Source organism: Nestor notabilis, unplaced genomic scaffold (genome assembly GCF_000696875.1).
Source record: "Nestor notabilis isolate BGI_N333 unplaced genomic scaffold, ASM69687v1 scaffold1628, whole genome shotgun sequence".
NCBI classification, from domain to species: domain Eukaryota; kingdom Metazoa; phylum Chordata; class Aves; order Psittaciformes; family Psittacidae; genus Nestor; species Nestor notabilis.
Window position 1 is genome coordinate 17,581 of NW_009938558.1, and position 19,622 is coordinate 37,202.

General features: G+C 39.9%; 1 protein-coding gene across 2 annotated transcripts in view; it reads right to left on the reverse strand.

Annotated features, from left to right (window-relative positions):
- Positions 1-2,744: 2,744 nt before the first annotated feature.
- AGO2 (argonaute RISC catalytic component 2) overlaps positions 2,745-19,622 on the reverse strand; it is a 29,076-nt gene continuing 12,198 nt past the window's right edge. The window contains exons 6-18 of one of the 2 annotated variants that reach the window (XM_010019374.1): positions 17,862-17,951; positions 16,434-16,579; positions 16,110-16,229; positions 15,648-15,770; positions 13,553-13,686; positions 12,023-12,207; positions 10,065-10,224; positions 8,573-8,663; positions 7,565-7,759; positions 5,974-6,108; positions 4,471-4,572; positions 3,458-3,657; positions 2,745-3,113 (exon numbers count right to left, since the gene is read on the reverse strand). In XM_010019374.1, the coding sequence (XP_010017676.1) occupies positions 3,005-3,113; positions 3,458-3,657; positions 4,471-4,572; positions 5,974-6,108; positions 7,565-7,759; positions 8,573-8,663; positions 10,065-10,224; positions 12,023-12,207; positions 13,553-13,686; positions 15,648-15,770; positions 16,110-16,229; positions 16,434-16,579; positions 17,862-17,951 (1,790 nt within the window). In that variant the 3' untranslated portion in view covers positions 2,745-3,004. Of the gene's footprint in view, positions 3,114-3,457; positions 3,658-4,470; positions 4,573-5,973; positions 6,109-7,564; positions 7,760-8,572; positions 8,664-10,064; positions 10,225-12,022; positions 12,208-13,552; positions 13,687-15,647; positions 15,771-16,103; positions 16,230-16,433; positions 16,580-17,861; positions 17,952-19,622 lie in introns of both variants that reach the window. The other variant, XM_010019373.1, reaches the window with a different exon arrangement.

Sequence of the window (19,622 nt, forward strand, 5' to 3'; positions counted from 1 at the left end):
GAGACATCTTGAGCTTTGTGTTTACCTGAGATATTGCTGTTCTTACAAGACACATGGGAGGTAAGATAAAGAAGACCCTAGGAGTATGGATTTAGGTGTTTTGGTAGGGTTTTTTTGGCAGGAGACACTTTTGAATATGTAATTTATACTAAAAACATTCCCGTAAAGATAGCTGCTAGACTGACAGCACATTGTGGTTTTCGATGTATTTCATCAATAAGTTTTTAGAAAAAGGCTTTAAATTATCCACTAATTCACCCCTTGCAGGAGAAGGGAGGGGAAAGGAGGGAGAAATCAAGCCATAAAGAATTAGCAGTATTAGAGGATTAAAGATCGTAAAAGGTAAAGATGTGCTTAGCCTGAAATGCATATAACCATCCCAAGTTCTTCATACTCAGGGAAGGAAAGCTACATAAAATCTGTTCTTTCCAAGAGCATACACAGACAATGGCTACTCTCAGATTAAGTGTCTGCCTAATACTTCTTTTCTCACAACAAGGAGCTGCAACAAGTATTCCAGCCCAAAGATTACACCCTGAACAGGAAGCAGTGAAGTCCACAGTCTGCTTGAGAGATAAGATTTGAGGTCAAGACAGATTCTGCCCTCCTCGCCCCATCTGACCACCTGCGTAAGTCATTTATTACTCCAGATCTGCACCGAGAGGACAGAGGCGGATGAATTTCACATCCAAGAGGTCTCTGCATAACGAACATCAAATAAACTAAATGGTGTCTTAAAAGGGTTGAATTTTTTTCCTATTTGTTAAGAGTAATTCATATAAAAAAATAATTCTTATATAAAACTCTGCCAAATTAAAATCTTCACTGAAGTATGAAACCTCTCAAGCAAACGCACAGAGAAGTGCAACATACCCGCCATGGAAAGGCTGGAACACAGAAGGACAATGTGACCTGGAATTTGCTTTCTGTTATACCAGCATTTAAACTCTGGATTTCCATTTAAAACCTGGATTTACACAACTATGACCAAGAAGAAAATCTGACCCAGCAGCCTAATCACTGAGTTAGAATAATACAATTAATCTATTAATAGGTTTTACAATGTTATTTCACCTAAACAACACCGACAACCGATACACAAGGTGAAGATGTGAATTTGCACAGAGTTATGTACCTAAAACTCTTTATGCAGCAAAGGTTGGGCATTTTCTAGCTTATTCAACAGCAACTGGTTATATTTTATCTGCTGTATGGCACAGATCTCTGTCCTGGTTAAAGCTACTCGCCTGTCTGAGTGGCTAGAGGTAAATGTATTCAAAACAGTGACCAAGCATCTGCTAAGAGAAAAGGTGAAGCAAAATGGATCAGTGGAAGAGAATGACATGTGTAAAACCTGCCTTATAGCATGTTACTTCAGTTATCTTAAGAAAACAATCAAAATCAAGTCAGTATAAACAAGTTTCTTGGGCTTCTTCCATTTTCTTCTAAACCTGCTTGTGGCATCATCATTAGTGCAATGGTTTACATATGTATTATGGTTTGTTATGAATCCAGTGTGCAAACTAACAGAAGCATTTGTTTAAATGATCAGTTTTAATTAATGCTTCTCCTAAGAGAATGGCAAAACTCTCACATTTACTATTGACCTTATGCATAACGAAGAGAGTTTCACCTCCCCTCATAAGTAAACTTCAGTTTCCTAAGATTTCTCTTTACTGCATAGATACTGACTTCTGTCTCAATCACAGTGAGCCACTCTCCTCTACTAGAGCTCCTGCTTCACCAATACTCAACACATAAATAAAATACAATTGGTTTGTGCTTGAAGGAACGTAGAATGTTGGTCTTGTGTGCGTCTCTGAACTGCACAGGTACAACCTGCTCTGTTGTGTGCACGCTTAGAAAGCCCTTCTACAAGTTACAAGCTACACAATATACACTGCCTGGATCTCTGAACTCTCCCAAAGTCGATTGCATATTTTTGCATTTGAATAGTAATGTCCCCGTGATAAGGTTTTCATTTCTAAATCCAAAGCATTCTTGATATGTTAACAGAAGTATACTGAGCACTCCTTAGTAAATAAAAATAAATAATAGCATCTAGTCTATCACATTAATACTGTGAAACATATATAAAATTTACATTAACTCAAACAACAGTGAAAAAGGATTGTACTGTATTTCTCACCACAGACCCGTATTCTTTAGAGACTTTGGAAAGGTAAGTGTCACAGTCCTGTATGACGAAGTCTAAAGTCAGCTGTCAGTATGATTCTACAAAAACTCTTTACAAATTAGGTTTTCAATGGCACATTGTCTTTTGCCAATCTAAGTGGACCTATGAAAAGCTTAGGTACGAGTTCGTTCTTTGCTTTAAAATTCTTCTTTAAGTCTATGAAAAACATTTTCAAATGCAGCACAATAAAAAACATTCAAGAACAAGCTTCAGAAAATACATTTGCCCTTAGACACACAGAGCAGAATCTTTGTAAGACAGTGGAAAACCAGGATTTTGTCACTCTTTTCTTCCGAAAATAACAATTTTGTAAATGCATCTAGAATAATCAAGGCTTCATAAAGAGTCCAAAAAATGCTTTGCTTTCCTTTGGATTAAAAGCTAATTCACGGCATTTTAGCCCCTCGAACTTTAGGATGAATTAGATCTTCCCAAATTATTAAAAGCAATTCAATGAATAGCAAACTGAATGAGGAGATTTGTGGGTTGGATTTTTGTTTTTCCCTAAGCCCTGAGATCACAGCTCTTGACTGAATTATAAAATGAGGGTCTGTTTTATAGCAAGCAGCTTAGAGATTTTTGGCAAACCACATTTCTAACAATAGTGGGGTTTGGTACAAGAATGCAGTTCACAATCGAGTCAAACTGTGGACGGAAGGCTTGCTTGTAAATGGGAAAGGAAAAGAACTCAGATGCATCACTCACTGCTGGCTGTCACTGTAGCTTGGGCAACTGTTGGTCTAAGTGCAGCTGGTCTCATGTGAATCCAACTCTGTGTTGAACTGAGTTGCTAAACATTAAAACATGTCAAGCAAAGTACATAGTGCGCAATGTGTCCTGATGAACTTGAACTGCTTTAGCAAGTGCTTGGTGATCTCTGCCATTACTCTGACCGGAGGTGTGGCTTCCTTCAGCACTGCAAGAGAAGGGAGGTTGGGGGGGAAATGAAAAGGTTGTGTGTGGGGGAAAAGAAACCCTGTTTAATCTGCCTCTCCTTGCATGTGGTGGTGTTTCATTCATTTGTTCTAAAGAGAATAGTCAAAAGTTAATTACCCCAAAATCACCACTGAAGTTCTGAAAGCAGAAAAAAGCACAAGAAGCAAATGGAACATCTGCTTTTTTCCACAGTATCATTCAGTGATAAGACCAAATCTACCCTCAAACTGCTAACTGAGGGTACTACTCACCCCAGAACTAACAACCCCACTTTCTTTCTGCTTCCTTTATAATTCTGTCGTAACTCAAACCCATGCAACTCACCTATCGTGTTCCTTATCCACCAGATGATACCTGGCTCTGAAGGCAACCAGATGAGCATAATATGCTGGTGCAGGGATGGAAACAGAACGGGTACAACGAACATACGTATGACACAGCTGATAGGTAAGAATCTGCAGTTCATCTGAAGAGAAACGATTGTCATCCCAGAGGACATGGTAATGAGAAGGTCTGCTTGTTCCCTGGAGGCAGATCACACGCAGGAGGTCAGCATTTCAAGCACAGCTCTTTAAATTCCCACCTCTGCAGGTCAACTGCAGTAAAACCAGACCCTTCCTCAGAAATCACGTGTGAGCAATTCCCCATACTTCAGGAAAATTTTGCTTTAAAAAGGCAACCAACCCAACCTCCCTCACTGCCCCTCACAGAACTAATCCCTTTGCATTTCTGGATAGGATTGCATTTTCCAGGATTTCATCCCTGGTACTGAAATTAAGTGATCTTATAGAAATGGGCTTTCATCTTACAAAACTCAACTTTGACAACAAGCCAGCATAAAAGTATCTTTAGGCAAAACATTAACGGCTCCCAGCAATCTAACTTGTGGCCCTGTTGAAAGTCAAATTCTAATGCTCTTGATAAAAGCATAGTCAGTACTGGTTTTGTTTAATAGCTTCTGTTTCTGACTGGGAAGAAGAAATCACCACATAATGTGAAACTACAACAGTGCTATCTAAATGCTTTAGTTGTTTCCTAGGAACTGGATGCACATTTCAAGCGGTTTTAATGCAAGAGGCAGCTATGTAAAACAGCCCAACTACCTTGCTACTATTCAGAGCAGACAGGAAAAAAGCACAATAAACTAAATGCACAGGGTGTGCTTCATAACTGCTTAGTTTCATTATTTCTGTTAGATTTTAACCATGACAGAAGAGCACTGTGGACTGCACAGAAGAAAAGCTGAACTACACATGTGGAAGTTGTACCCTGTGCAAAGAACAGAAAATACCAAGAGTCAGTGTTGGAAAGTTACCATCCCACACAAAATGCTGTACCTGAATACCAGCGTGACTACACAGGTAGAAGTCAAACTCTGATGGATGGGTGATTTTTGTGTCCACTGTGGTACCAGCTGGAATGTTTCCACTTTTTCCAACCTGTGTGAACAGAAAATGCAAAGACAACAAGGCACACACAAAGCTTTTCCTTTTCAGCTACATAGTAAGGAAAAACCACAAGAAAACAAAAACACTGAAAAGCAAAATGAAAGAATGAGCAAAACTGCAATAACTGAAGTTTTGTTCAACTGAGAATCTGGAGTCTCTTTACTATGGAGGGGAAAAAGGAAGAGCTGCAAAACCTTCTTAGAAGTTACCCACAAAGATTAGCTTTTCTGAGTAATGTAAAAAGAACTTCCTGCAACTCATTTGTCAAATTCTTTTCACCTTCCCATCCCAGGACAGGTTATTTCCCTGTAACTTTTCTTGTTTATACCTGAAAGAGGACAACCTGTAGTTGTAAGAGAGGCCTCTTCTTCCCTCAAAAACACTTTACTTCAAAGCAGAACTTTAAAATAGCCTTTAAAACAAGTTAACAACTGTAATCATAGCGTGGGATCAATATAAACACCACCTTCATGGCAGCATTAGAAGTTATTAATTATTGCCTCGAAGCCCAGTGAGCTTCAAATGCTCTCACTGAGAAACCTGACAGAAGGGAAAAGAACATGAAAAAATGCATCTGCCAACTGAGGTTTGTTAATGGAACCTCTTAATGTACAGCAATGACTCCATCCGAGACTTGAGGAGTCTCCTCTCCACCCAGAAAGGTGGAACTGAGTCTTTCTACATGTACTTCACACAGATACAGGAACAACTGAGAAACACTTATAAAACAGTTTGAGATTTTCAGTACTACAAATAATGTGTTGGTGTCACTTGATTCGAAACCAAACTCCACATGTCCAAGACATTAGACACCTACGATACCATAAAGGCAGTGTTAATGGAAAAGAAAGTAGTAAGGTTCACCTTACCTAACCATTTGTCTACTGTGCAGGTGTCTACATGTACCGGTAGCCCAAGAGTTACTCTGTAGTCAATGGCAACCAAACCAGTGAACTTACTAGCACTAGGATCAGAAGGAATGTGCCTTCAAGTGTGTTGGGAATACTAAACAGATCTCCACTTGCAACGAAGAGTGCCTGAGGTAACTGTTCCACATGTAGACATCTACATTATAAACACTTCACTACTTAGATCAATGTCAACCCTTGAAGACCTTGAGACAGTAAAACAGTAAAGGAAAAGAAACCTGAAAACTCTGATGAACTTAAAAGGCTGAACAGACTTGCTGAAAGACAAATCCTGCTGATGGTTCACTAAAGCTTCTTCCCAGTTTATTATATGGGACAGAAAATGAAGGTTTTCCTTTCCAGGTAAAAAGATCTCACCCACTGCATTATGTAGTTCTTCAAACAAGTCTCTCATTACTTAAATAAGTAGTAATAGGGAACTTGGCTGCCTGCTAGATACTTGCTGGTCCCAATTAGAACATACCCGTTCATTTTTATCTGTACAGAAGAGTCTGGTGTGATGCCTTTTCTGCACAACTATGAATGTAATTCCAGGCTGGTAATCCTTTTCTAGTTTAATGCATGCTTCTCTGATAGCCAGCAACTCATGATGGAGAACCTGAATAAGAAACACAAAGATGTCTAAGTATGAAAGATGGGTATCTTACAGCTTTCTCCTGTTTATCTACAGATGACTCTAATTTATCATGTTCCTTCTTGCATTGTCACTTGGAGTAATGAGATGTCAAAGCATGCAGGAACAAACCTTCACTTCTTCACTTAATGAGAACAAATTAAATCACCAGTTTCCTGAGCCAGGCAAAAAGCCTGTTCCATATTCGTTCAGCTCCAAGCATAAGGCTTGGGCTAATGAGCTGTATGTCAAAATCTTTGTAACTGCCAAATACAAATGAACATTTAATTAGGCTGTTGAATATACAACAGCCTCATTATTTTTCAGTCTAGTACAAGGGATACAACCCAGAATTGCTCAACTGCATGCTCCTTCCCAGCTTTGTGAAGTCCCAGGCAGGACTGCAGGCATCAATAAAAATGGAGAAAGGAAGGGCAATAAACCAAAAAGTAATTATTTGGGATTTGGGTTAATTATAAAGTAATCACTGAAAAACAGTGATAAATGGGGGAAAAAATAATCCAAAGATTATTTAATTAATTCAAGTTTACCAAGTGATCTTTACTTCCTTCCCCTTAGATTCTGAGTTGACTAAATTCTGTATCTTTAAATTTACATATAAAAATACAGGAAAGGAAAATGTATGTAAATATCTTTAAAATTTATAGAATCCCAGAACGGTTTGGGTTGGAAAGGACCTTAAGATCAGCCAGTTCCAACCCCCTGCCATGGGCAGGGACACCTCACACTAGACCATGTCACCCGAGGCTCTGTCCAACCTGGCCTTGAACACTGCCAGGGATGAAGCATTCACCACTTCTCTGGGCACCCTGTGCCAGTGCCTCAGCACCCTCACAGCAGAGAACTTCTTCCTTATATCCAACCTGAACTTCCCCTGTTTTAAGTCTGAACCCATATAGGAAAAAAAATTCACAAAATATGGTACTTGTAAGCAAACAAAATAAAGTAAGTATTAGTTGAATTTTATCAGGAATGAATCAGAAGTGACAGTGTGAAAACACAGCATTTATTAATCCTGGTTAAAAAACTAAGAAAGTTAGCTTACACTTGGTTTTCATTTAAAAGTAGTCCAAGTTCTGTGGGATACAGTTTGACTAATGTATCTTGGACAGGCCACAGACATTGAACATAACTTGAGTGCTAAAACTGTATCATCTGTAATTTTGCAATGGGAAGTATTTCAAAGAGAAAATATTCCAAAGGGAAATTTTTATTATCCTGATTTTAAAGGGGAAAAGTATTAAACAAAAAGCTCAAGAAATATATGAAAGCAGTTTCCCTGCTCTGCTTGGTTAGAATGCACCAAATTTGTTGAGGGAAGACTTGTTGAGAGTATATTTCTTTCTGTAACTCCAACTACATAAAACTACATTACTACCAGAAAACCACATAATCAATCTCTCAACAAGTAAAGTCTAACCTGTTGAAACTGCCCCTCAGAAACACCATCTCTGTAGAAGATGATACGAGTTGGTTTAAATCGAGTTGACTTGTAGAACTGAATAAGGAGCTCCCTGACCATGGCAGCCAAATCCTGGATGATTTCTTGGCGGTGCTGCTGGACCCGAACAGTGGCACAGTATCGGTTAGGATGAGCATCCATGCTTCCTACAACCTGTTGTAAAAAAGCTTAGTATTAAACCACACTTAAAAGCACACTTATTAAACCACTCTTAATACCTTTATTAAAGGTATTTCATGAAGATAACTGCACTAGCTTCCTAACAGTATCTTGTATATAACTGGTTGACTTAGATGTCAGTTGTAGTCAAAGATGTAGTCAAAAACCACACTCTGCAAGACAGTTAAAACAGACACTGTTTGCCAAGGAAAGGCTTTTAAAGCAGTTACCTGTGTATTTAGCACCACAGATAAGATACTGCACATACTGTCACCGAATATCTTCAATATTCAATGGGCCAGAGCAGCCACTACAGGTGTTTTGACATCATGCAGTCAAAGGCCATTTCCCAAGAGATTTTCATTCCCAACATTTCATAGAATCATAGAATCCAAGAGATGATTGCACCTTTTGTGCTGTCAGGAAGCTTGAATCACCCAAAACTACAGCCAAGCCAGCCTAGTTCCCAAGCAGTAATGGATAAAGTCTTAACATTTTTAACTGCTGAAAAAGCAGATTTAAACATGCATCAGCTCATTACAGTTGCTGATAAATATCAGCTAACAGAAAAGCTCCTCTTTGTAGTAGCAGCTCAGGCATTTTACAAGCTACTATACACATGTAAGGAATTAGTATTGGAGCAAGTTCTCTGAAGTGTCATTAGATTCCTGCAGAAAAACCGTTTATAATACTGTAATTAGAGGGAAAGAAGAAGTGGACCACAAAAGAATTGAAAGCAATAAAATGCATTGGAGATGAACAGCAGGAGAGAGTGGGGGTTTTGGGATCATTACACAATTTACTTACTGCAGCAATGGAAGGCTTTTTTCCATCTCCGGCTGGAGGATGAGTTACATCTGCACCAAGGAATATGACAGGCTGTTGAAACACTGGTGGTCTGATAAAAGAGAAAGGAAACTTGTAAAAGCAGCAAGGCTGATGCTTAATAAAGCACATTGTAAACAGGTAAGTAGCACTCTCTAATCTTGCAGTGAATTAGTCAACAACTTGCACGTCCGACCTGGCCTTGATATTGCAGCTATTACTTTAAAAGTAGGTTATTCTTAAGAAAACTACACTTTACCCAGAGAAGCTGTGGCTGCCCCATCCCTGGCAGTGTTCAAGGCCAGGCTGGACAGAGCCTTGGGTGACATGGTCTAGTGTGAGGTGTCCCTGCCCATGGCAGGGGGTTAGAACTGGCTGATCTTAAGGTCCTTTCCAACCAAAACGGTTCTGTGATTCTAATTTAACAAGACACAAAAAATAGATATTCCTCCTGATAACATGTTCTTTTTTTTCCTCCCTAAGTTCTTGTTGGATTATTTTTCACCTTCTGACAAGCCTAAGTCTGCTGAAGTGAAAATTTGCTTATCTGGGCCAAACAGAATGTTGACTTCCTTAAAACAGGCTCCCAAAATGATGTAGCAGGTTCTACCCTGAGCTCCCTCTACAACTTGAAATGCAATGATTGCAAAATGCCATCTTTTTACTGATGTAAAACCTAGCTGTTCACTTTGATTCAAGTAACTTTATATCTCTTTATGCAAGTCTCCTCTATCCTGTATAGGTAAGACAAAAGCTGTTATTTTGTTCATTCTTCCACTAGAATTTCTTATCACTGATTTTTCAGTAAAGCTTTTCATCAGTTTAAGAACATTTGCTTTAAGGTGATACACAAACCAAATTTAGTCTTCAACTGCAGGGTCCCTTCTTTCTTTACAACAGTGTATTTATTTCACTCCCGCTGAAGTCTATGCAGGACTTCAATGACATGTCAGATACACAATTCAATAGTATCAAAGCAACTTCACAGAATATAGTCACAATATAACTAAAACTTCCCAATGTAATGCTAAGAAATTGCAAGGTAAACTGGATCTGGAAACCAGTTACGAGTTTTCTGCTTCCAGCTTTTGTTTTTTTACATGTCTGTGTAAGTGAAGACATAGACATGTCTTCATAGACATTCTGTTGTGTGTCTTCATACAATAAAATGAAGAACCTTGACTACAAACTATAAAGTAGTCAAGATGGTCTCCATTTGTCTCTGAAAACTGAAGGCACATAAAACATGACAAGTTTCTCATTCAAGTGGAAGTTGGACACTTCAGTGCTCAGACTGCAGTAACAGTATCTTTATTACAAATTTCAACTGGAACAAGTATTCCTCTCCAGTCCTTGTAACCTTAGAGTCATATAAAGTACAGTGCTACGACCACAGATGAAACTCTCAGTTACCCTAATACAACCTATGTTCTCTTCACACTACGATTCCCTCTTCCTCCGAGAGCTGCCTTACCTTCCCTGTGGCAGCAGAATGTTATTCACGCCTCCTAATTTGACATTTATTTTTAGGCAAAGGTTGGACAGAGTTTGTGGTGTTGTTCTCTGGACGTTTTTCATCTGCACGCACTGCGTAGCCATCCCCAGCACGGTGTCACCAACGCGCTTCACCTCCGCTGCAGAACGAATTAAAACCAATACATATTAGTGTATGGCAAGTCAAACAACCTGAGAGACCTGCAGTGACAACTACCTACACCTAGAGATTTAGCCAAATGGTCATTAAAGGAACAAGGAGAAACCTAACCCCCAAAACCCAGCTTTCAATAAACCTCTGTCCTGCTCCACCTGCCAACAGCACAGTCACTGGGTCCTAAATATTATTAAAAGGCACCACTGGCTTATTTTAACTATGATTTTTCTTTAAATCATACTAATTGTAATTTTAAAATGACAGTGTTTTATCAGCAGCATGGAAAAAACCTTTGGCTAATGGAGCTGGTAATGTGGATAGAATTAGGATGATGAGCACTTGCTTCATCATTAAACACTGGATTAGTAACACAAACTTCGTATTAACGTGCTGAGTAACATTCAGCCAACCAGTTCATCACTGCAAGTTTCTCACTTGCAAAAGAAGTGGCCAGTTAACTAAAGGATGGCCCATAAAAACCTCCAAAAGGAACTTATTAAGAACTGTATTACTCAAAAGGTTAAAAAAAATCCCATTGTTAACAACAAAATTAAGACTTAAAAGCTTTAAAGGAGCCATGCTCAGGAAAAGAAGAAATTTAGGTTCCAAGACGGGCTCAGAAAAGATGCAGCCCCTCTTTTGGCAACAGGAGATGGAAAGAGGCTTTCTGATGAGCAGGGTGAGAAGAGGAGAAAACACAAGACTGTGGGTATAGGAAGAGCAAGAGTGTGGAAGAACACAGGGAGAAAACAAAGAGAGATGATTAGAGGGGGCAAAAAGAACTGTAATTAAAGACAATGACAAGGAAAGCAGATGAGACTGGTACCACATCCTCTCAGCGGTTAAGAGTCCCCTTTTAATGCCAAGCAGGAAAAGTGAAATGTCATTTTGCACTGAATTTCTATTGAACAAATCAGAGACAAGCCACTTGCTTTGCAAGGAAGTTTCCTTCTTAAATCTCTCTTTTCAACTTAGATGAGATAATCTTGGATAAAGAAAGCTAGGAAATTATTTCCTATTATATTAAATTGGTGAGGGATGGGATAAACTGAAGCTGCAGCTGCTTGGTAGATCTGAGCCATTAGGGAAGAGACAGCCCATGAAGCCATGGGAGAAAATAGCAGATGGTGCTTCAATTGGGCAACTACGTGAAGGGAGGAGGAAGGCAGGATAGGAAACCAAGCAGTTTTGCTGGAAGAAGAGCTAGTTAAAATCAAAACGCATGGTTTATCTAAAACATATTAAAGCCTATGTACATGTGCTATGTAAAATGTCAATCTGTCTCCACAAAAGTTGCTGAGTTTTCACCATCTCTGTCCTCCCAACCCAAGACTTAAAAAAGTGAAAGAAGAGGAAAAGAAAGTGATTGGCACAAGTCGTCTTCATTCAACTTCTTTTGTCAAAGGGTGGTGGTGTGAGTAAGCAAAGATGTTCTAAAGGCTACATGATTCTTGAGGTCATTACTTCTTCAATCACTTGGAATTTTTAGCACACAAGTCACAGAAAGTGTATTTTAATCCACTACAAACTGCATCTCAAATGCAACCAGCAGGAAGAATGTGGAAGAGCAAATTAAAAGCATGGACAAAACTAATGAAAAGAATTAAGGTCTTAATATAAACCACCACACAGCACAAGGAGAATAAAAATCACTTATAGCCCATTCCCTACATGGAATTTATATGGCTAAAATTGAATTAAACTTCTCTCATTCAAATACTTCACAAAAGTATACATGAAGTTGTGTCTCACACACACACGCAGGATCTGCACTTACTGACCATAGACTGGTGTTTTTCCGGGCAAAATTACTACAACGAGCTGCAACCCAGTGTAAGTGTTCTTGAGATGTCTGAACATGGGCTCCACACTGTCAGCTCCCTGGGCATATTTACAGAAGCACGGCTGCCCCTGGATTGGCCTTCCTGCATCTCTGGGAATCTTCCTCCGTTGTTCTGTAAAGGACCTAAGGGATGGAATTGAACACATTAGATCCTCAGGTAGAAAAATTCATCTTGATTTTTGTTCTTATTTTTAATGGAACAGTCCTGTTAAACTTGCAGAGTTGAGCTTTCCAAAAACCTGGGAATTTCCCCCACTTACGTCTTTAATTGACTGTCCCTACGCAGCCCCTGAAGGAAAGACAGTGGAAGATGAGGAAATACAGTGTGTAAATAACGCCATTACTAAAAACTTGATTTCCAAAGCAAATTCCACCTTATTTGATCTTTCTGTGGGAGATACAGTGTAAGCTACTTTTTGCCAGCACAATGCAACAATGATCCTTTGGATAGCTTCCTCTACCACACTTCCATGTGGTACTACCACTACCCACATGTCTGCAGTTCCTCTTGTATTCTGTTGAGGAACCAACCAGCAGAAGTTACCAGCAACTGTGTCTTAGTGAATTGATCTAACATCAATAATAATGCACAAGAAAACCTTTCTGGATATCAGAGAAAAGGTGTGTTCTGGACATGAATATGAACCTTCTCCAAGGATGGTGCAAAGATAAGTCACCTTTCGATGGAACTGGTCAGAAATGGAGACAATCTAATTTTCACAGAATCACAGACTGGTTTGGGTTGAAGGGACCTTGAAGCTCATCCAGTTCCAACCTCTGCAACAGGCAGGGACACCTTCCACTAGAGCAGGTTGCTCCAGGATGTCAATTTTAACGTTACTGTCTTGCATGGATGCTACATGGAATGTGTTTTCATGGATGAAAGAACTTGTCTTTCAACAGTCATGTTCCATCCAAAACAGATGAAACCAAATCTGAAAGTTTCATTCGAGTACTCAGTCAACCAAACAATTGGTCCTACTCATCTTGCAAATGCAGCAACTTGCACATGACAGAAACTCTAAAGGGTAGAAAGCTCTAGACAACAGTTGGATTGCTTTTTAAAGTTTTCCTTTTAAATAAGTTCTGTGGGAGTAAATCTACCAGGAAAAGAATCTAAGACAGCACGTGTGTTACCTTTCACTCTTGACAAATACTTAGTGATAAACACCCATCATTACATCATTTCTCCAATCTTAAGCTCTGTCCTAAGGCCTCACTGTCAGAAACCTGCCATGTAGTACAAATTGCTTTTGGCAAGTCTGATATGGAGGATTTCATGATGCTAGCATTGAAATCATAGTGGCATCATTCAAAACAAAGAGACAGAACTTCAGAAGCACTCTTAAAGATGTATTACCATCCATTAAACAATATAACAACCCCCCTCTTCTAAATAAAGAAGTGAAATTATGGTATTTCCATACATAATAAGTAAGAAAAACACCATCTTTTGAGAAACACTTACTTAAGATGAACTTCAGTGCACTGGCGCTGGGGAGCAAAGCATGCAATTGCCCAAACCTTTATTTCAATTCCAGTGTGAAACTGTTTATTCCTCATGTCCCAGACTCCTTGAACTGGTGTAGCAATTGCTTTATTCTGGAAGTGCAAGGAAAAATAAAACAAAACACTAATGTACAAATTGATTCATGCTGACAAAACCCAGTGATGCTTCTACTTCCCTCCAACTAGCAGGCAACTTCCATTCTCAGGTCTTTGTCTCTACTGTTCAAACATCTATCTTATCTTATAAAGTTCATTCTATCACCATAGCAAGCCAGCTTGCCACCCAGGTAAAAAATAAAGCTCACCTTGTTCATTTTTATTGCTGATGATTTCATTTGGTCATATAAATCAGCAGTAGGTAGAAATTACATATGGACATTAAGTCAGATTCACGCTTGGTACGTAATGCTATCAAGAACATACATTTCCACAGTGACTTTATAACCACTCAGTGAACTTTCCAGAGAGACTTAGTTTTAAGCATTAGCAGCATTTTACACATCACTAAGTAGAGGCCAATAGTGGTTCGATGTCAGTCACACAAAAGATGTGAACAAGCTCACAAAAGATGATCAGCTTTGACCTGCACAACACTTTTTCTCTCTCCCATCAAGCAGACATTAGTTTGATGGGTTCTCTCGAGGACAAGGGATATAATAAGACAACTGAAGTAACTCTGGTGATCTTAACTGCCTTACAAGGTATCAGTATCCTGTAGATGTTTTAGACAAGTTCCCATGACGTCTGATGTCTCATTTAGCAGCAACAGCTAAAAGTTATGGGTATTTTTCAGGACACCCACACAAATTTCATAATTCATTTTGCAAAAGAGTTGTGTCTCTTGAAGACAGTACCTCCCCCATCATTCATTTCCGTCATTCATCTGCCATTAAGCTCTTGTTCTCCTGGTGCCAGAATAGCTGATGAGAGCACTCTCTATAATGAGGATCAGTCAAAGACTGCTGGGTTATCTTCACCTGTCAGTGAAGGAAGGTTTGAGCTAACATGCCCGATTTTGTCTGAAGAGCTTTAGGGAGAAGACACAAGATTCTCTCCCATCGTGGGTTTATGGAGGTAACGGTCTGATTTGTGTACCATAGAATGGTTTGGGTTGGAAATGACCTTAAGATCATCCAGTTCCAACCCCCTGCCATGGACAGGGACGCCCCACACTAGACCATGTCAAAGGCTCTGCCCAACCTGGCCTTGAACACTGCCAGGGATGGAGCATTCACCACTTCTTTGGGTAGCCTGTTCAGTGTCTCGGCACCCTCACAGGGAAGAACTTCTTTCTCGTACCTAACCTACAGTCCCTGATGAAGAGTCCCTCTCCCACATCCTTGTAGTCCCCTTCAGGTATGATCTAGAAGAGGTTCATCAGAAGCCTCCACAAACTAAGTTATCCCAGTTATTAAACTTTCATCTTGCATAAAACCAGGACATGTTATAGAATTGATAGAAAATTCTGTTTCCCCATGTTCTTTTGAAAGACACCACAGTAGGAAGATCATGTCAGAAAGGCCATCTGAAAAGCCACTGTAAGGACAAAACCCCTGTGCGTAAATACTCCAACACGAAGAGATGGCTCTGGAGAAAAACATGCTGACAGAGAAAAAACCTTAGAGATAGTTGTCCTAAAGACAGCTGCTCCACTCAGAACACTCAAAACGAACCAGAAGTTCAGGAATATTTCAGAGTTAAGGGAGGAAAATATGAATAGTAGTAACTGAAGTTATCTCTGTTCTTCTCCATACACACTGACTTGAACCACAATTTGCAGGTTTCTTCTTGCAACACACAATACAACAGTGTGTGAAGGAAAAATACATACTTTTTTCTCTGAACTTTACATAAAGCATTTTTAATCTTTCAGAAATAATAAAGCAATTGAAGGAGATGCAAAATGGCCATCACATTTAAGAACTTCCCAAGCTTACGCTTAAATTCTAGACATGACACCTCTGATGACTTTATCCCATTATATCCAACATAATTAATTTGAACCACCATATTACAGAAGTTAGCACGGATTGTACAGTATGTGTTCAACGTACCCTGCCTCCATAGAGGATGGAAGGAGGCTGTAGGACTCTACCAGTCACATCTGTCATTTCATCTTTGACCATAATTCCAAACTCACGAACGTAAGGGTCGGTATTGAAACTGGCGCTCCGCATCTGAAATTACAAGGAATTAGATATTTCTTGCACAAGAAGAAGTTCTTTTTATGATCTAAATCTGAGATAACCTCTGTTTGGGCACATACCCCTTACATATGGGTGATGGCATGCAAGCAGAACCTCTGTTAACTCCACTTGGATCCCTGGGTGTCTCAAAATTTGAAATAAAGCACCCAAAAAACCCACTTGAAAATGTTTTGTGAGGATGTATTTCTCTCATATTAATGCACAAAAGCTTATAAAATCAAGCTCATAACCTGCGCATAGTGCACAATCTATTCAGTATCTGCTAATGGTAAGAAAATGAAGTCCATTACAATGGTTCAGAACACTCACCAATTTGCTAATCTCTTCTTGACGGTCAGGTGCTGATCTGGCAGTTGCTCGGATCATAGTGGAAGTTTGATTGTCAGTGAGTTTCTTTATGCATCTTTGTCCTGCCACTATGTTGCACACCTGAAATATCCCCCCCACAAAGGAAGTTAAAAACCACAGTGCAGCCGGGGTTTGGTTTGGCTTCTTGGGTATTTTTCATTGCTGCATTACAGAATTTAGAAAGTTGGCCACTCAAAAACCAGTTTGTCAACATTTGAGCCTTTTTTCTCTGACCCCTCATTCCCCCATTCCCCCCGTACCAGTATTAACCAGAAGGTGACTTGCCTCAAGAGGGAGGTACGTGTGTTTCTGCTCTTGTCCAACTTGTAAACATGGAAGGTGAGGATAGCGTAAAACTAATTTGTGCCTGTCCTTAAAATACTGAGCTACAGTGCATTCAACTGTTTGTCCATTCTCCTGCTGAGTGGGAAGCTGTTGGAAATCAAACATGAAAATAAGCCATTACTTCATGTAGAACACTTTCCCACACTTGCTCAATACATTTATTGGCACAAGTGGAGCTTACTGGAGATCAGACCTATGTTGTTGAAATCACAGAATGGTTTCGTTGGAAGGACTTTAAAGCTCATCCAGTTCCAATCCCCTGCCATGGGAAGGGACTCTTTCCACTAGAGCAGGTTGCTCCAAGCCCCTGTGTCCAGCCTGGCCTTGAAAACTGCCAGGGATGGGGAGTTCTCTGGGCAACCTGTGCCAGTGCTTCACCACTCATTGCCACAACTGTGTGTCTTCTAATAGTAAAACAGAAGGCTATTTGTGTAACATTCTTGATACTAAATAGCTATAAATTAAATTTCCTTAGAGCATTTGCCTTAGAGACAAAGACTAACATTCCCTGCGTACTTGGGATACTTGCAGCACTACATTTTATGATACGCCATGCACAGAAAATAGCAAGTCTAGTGTGAGAGACACAAAACCAATTACTGCTTCAGAAATGCATTTCACTCTTTCTGTGCATCACAAATATTTCTGTCTGTGCACACACATCTGCATACACATACACAAAAGCAGCACACAGATATTGTCTTTTCACTGATATAATACATTGCTGCAAGAGCATGAAACAAAGCCCAGGCAATTAAATACCAGATCTAGCTATTGATCAGTTATTTTCTTGTAAAAAGCTGTTATCTAACACTAACCGTTCTATGATTAGTTTTGTTCAAAAAAAAAACGGGAATATATACCTCCATATTCAAGTTATCTGTAAATCTCTGGTTAGTGATCAAAACCTAACATTATTTCCAAAGGAAAAACAGAGTGGTACTATCAAGATCAGAAAGGTGATCCCAGCTGCACTACTTTTCTACTCAACAGTTCTGGAATACATCAGGCACCCTGTTCTTCCAACGTTGAAGAAATCCATAAAGAAATAAGAGTCATCACAAAGCCCCAAACAACAAAAAACCAACCCCAAAACACCACATATTTGAAACAAAGAGATTGGCACAAATACCATGGCATTTGTTAGAGAATAAAAAATAGAACAAAAAACAGCAAAACTGAGTAAATGCTTTGAGGTGTATTGCACATATATTGACCAAAGAAAGAATCATTTTTCAAGACAGCTTTTCCTATGTCAGTAAGGAATAGATACTTTTCTGTTTTTCTAGATACTATTCTACTTTTCTCAGGCCAGGTACTTTTCTGGCCTGAGACTGACCATATGCTTAAAATGCATCGGAATACTTTACGTTTGGTGACTTGCTGGTCGTCTGGTGACATTGCACACTCTGTACTTCCTTTTCATCTGTCCACAGTGTGTTATCTCCACCTTCAGACCTAGAAATTGGGAAACATGTATCACCATTTCTTCAAAATCAAAGTGTCAGCCCCTCTCAATTGCAGCACAAGACTCTGCAGTAAAGCTGTTCACTATTTAGCATGTTGGCCGGGCACTAAAGGGTATCCCAGATAGAACTCAAAAACCTAATTTATAGCTTTAAAATTCAAAGCCCCTGAGCTTCAGCCAAAGTTCAACGAAGCATTTTAGAGACAAGACAAAACCTCAAAGCTTCAAGAGTTTTGCAGACGAAGCAAAGTGCATTCTGTTAATTCCAACTCTGTACCTCTAAGGAAGTCCAGAACATAAAGGACACGCAACCTCCTTGAAGCATAAAGCTTGTTTATACTTTATGTCTAAACATACTGTCTGTGAGTCCTCCAACTACTGCAACTGACCCTGAACTAATGAGTCAGAAGGGGTGGAAATACCTATATAGCCTGTAAGAGCCCAAGGGAACGAGGCCATGGGGCTTTACTCTTCATGAAGACAAACATCTGCTGCACATCCCACTGGCACAAAAGCCGAGCTCACCTGAAGGCAAATAACTTCCAGAAAATACATTATCCACCCCAAACCAGCACAACGCAGCTACCCAGGAAGAAGTGTTTCCAATTTACCATTACCCACAAATATAAGCTTGAATGAAGTGTTTTCATGTCTGTTACTTTCATGCTCAGGCAGAAACAGATGTACGTGGACTGGATTACAGACAGGAAGTTGCCATGTGTGGGAATAGGAAAGAGGGGACTGTAGATTGGAATTCCTTATACATCTGCATGTGTATATAAACTCAGGCTGCTGCTGAATTTCCACTATCTGTCACAGGCACTAATAACTTGACAAACAACATATTAATCTTTCAGTGTAATTTGTTAGGGCTATGTCCTGGGTTCAGCTGTAACAGCCATTCTTCTCCTTCTTAGCAGCTGGTGCCGTGCTGTGTTTTTGACTTTCAGCCTGGGAACAACGCTGATAACACCGATGGTTTTAGTTGTTGCTCAGTAATGTTTACTCTGACCAAGGACTTTCTCAGTCTCATGCTCTGCCAGGGAGGAGGGGAAGCCGGGAGGAAGCAGAGGCAGGACACCTGACCCAAACTGGCCAAAGGGGTATTCCATACCACAGCACGTCATGCCCAGTATATAAACCGGGGGGAGTTACCCAGAAGGCCCAGATCGCTGCTCGGGTCGGGCTGGGTATCGGTCAGCGGGTGGTGAGCGGTTGTGTCCTCTCCCCTTGTTATTTCCCTTATCATTATTATTGGTAGCAGTAGTGGTTTGTATTATACCTTAGTTACTGGAGAGCTGTTATCTCAACCCGTGGGAGTTACATTCCCCCGATTCTCCTCCCCATCCCTCTGGGAGTGGGGGGCAGAAGGAAGGGGGGCAGTGAGCGAGCGGCTGCGTGGTTCTGAGTTACCAGTTGGGCTTAAACCATGACAGGCTACTATGAAACCTTCAATAATTTCAAGTTTTTATGAATACCAGTGATATCAGCAGCACAGCATTTCATTAAAAGATAAACTGTGAACCTCAGTTTACAAGTAGCTTTGCTGCACATTGGAAATGGCTACTTCCATCTGAAGAATGGAAATCCTCATGGAAAAAACAACAATAACAGCTGGCAGTCCAGTGCCTGATTATTTTGGAAAGCATTTACAACCCGTA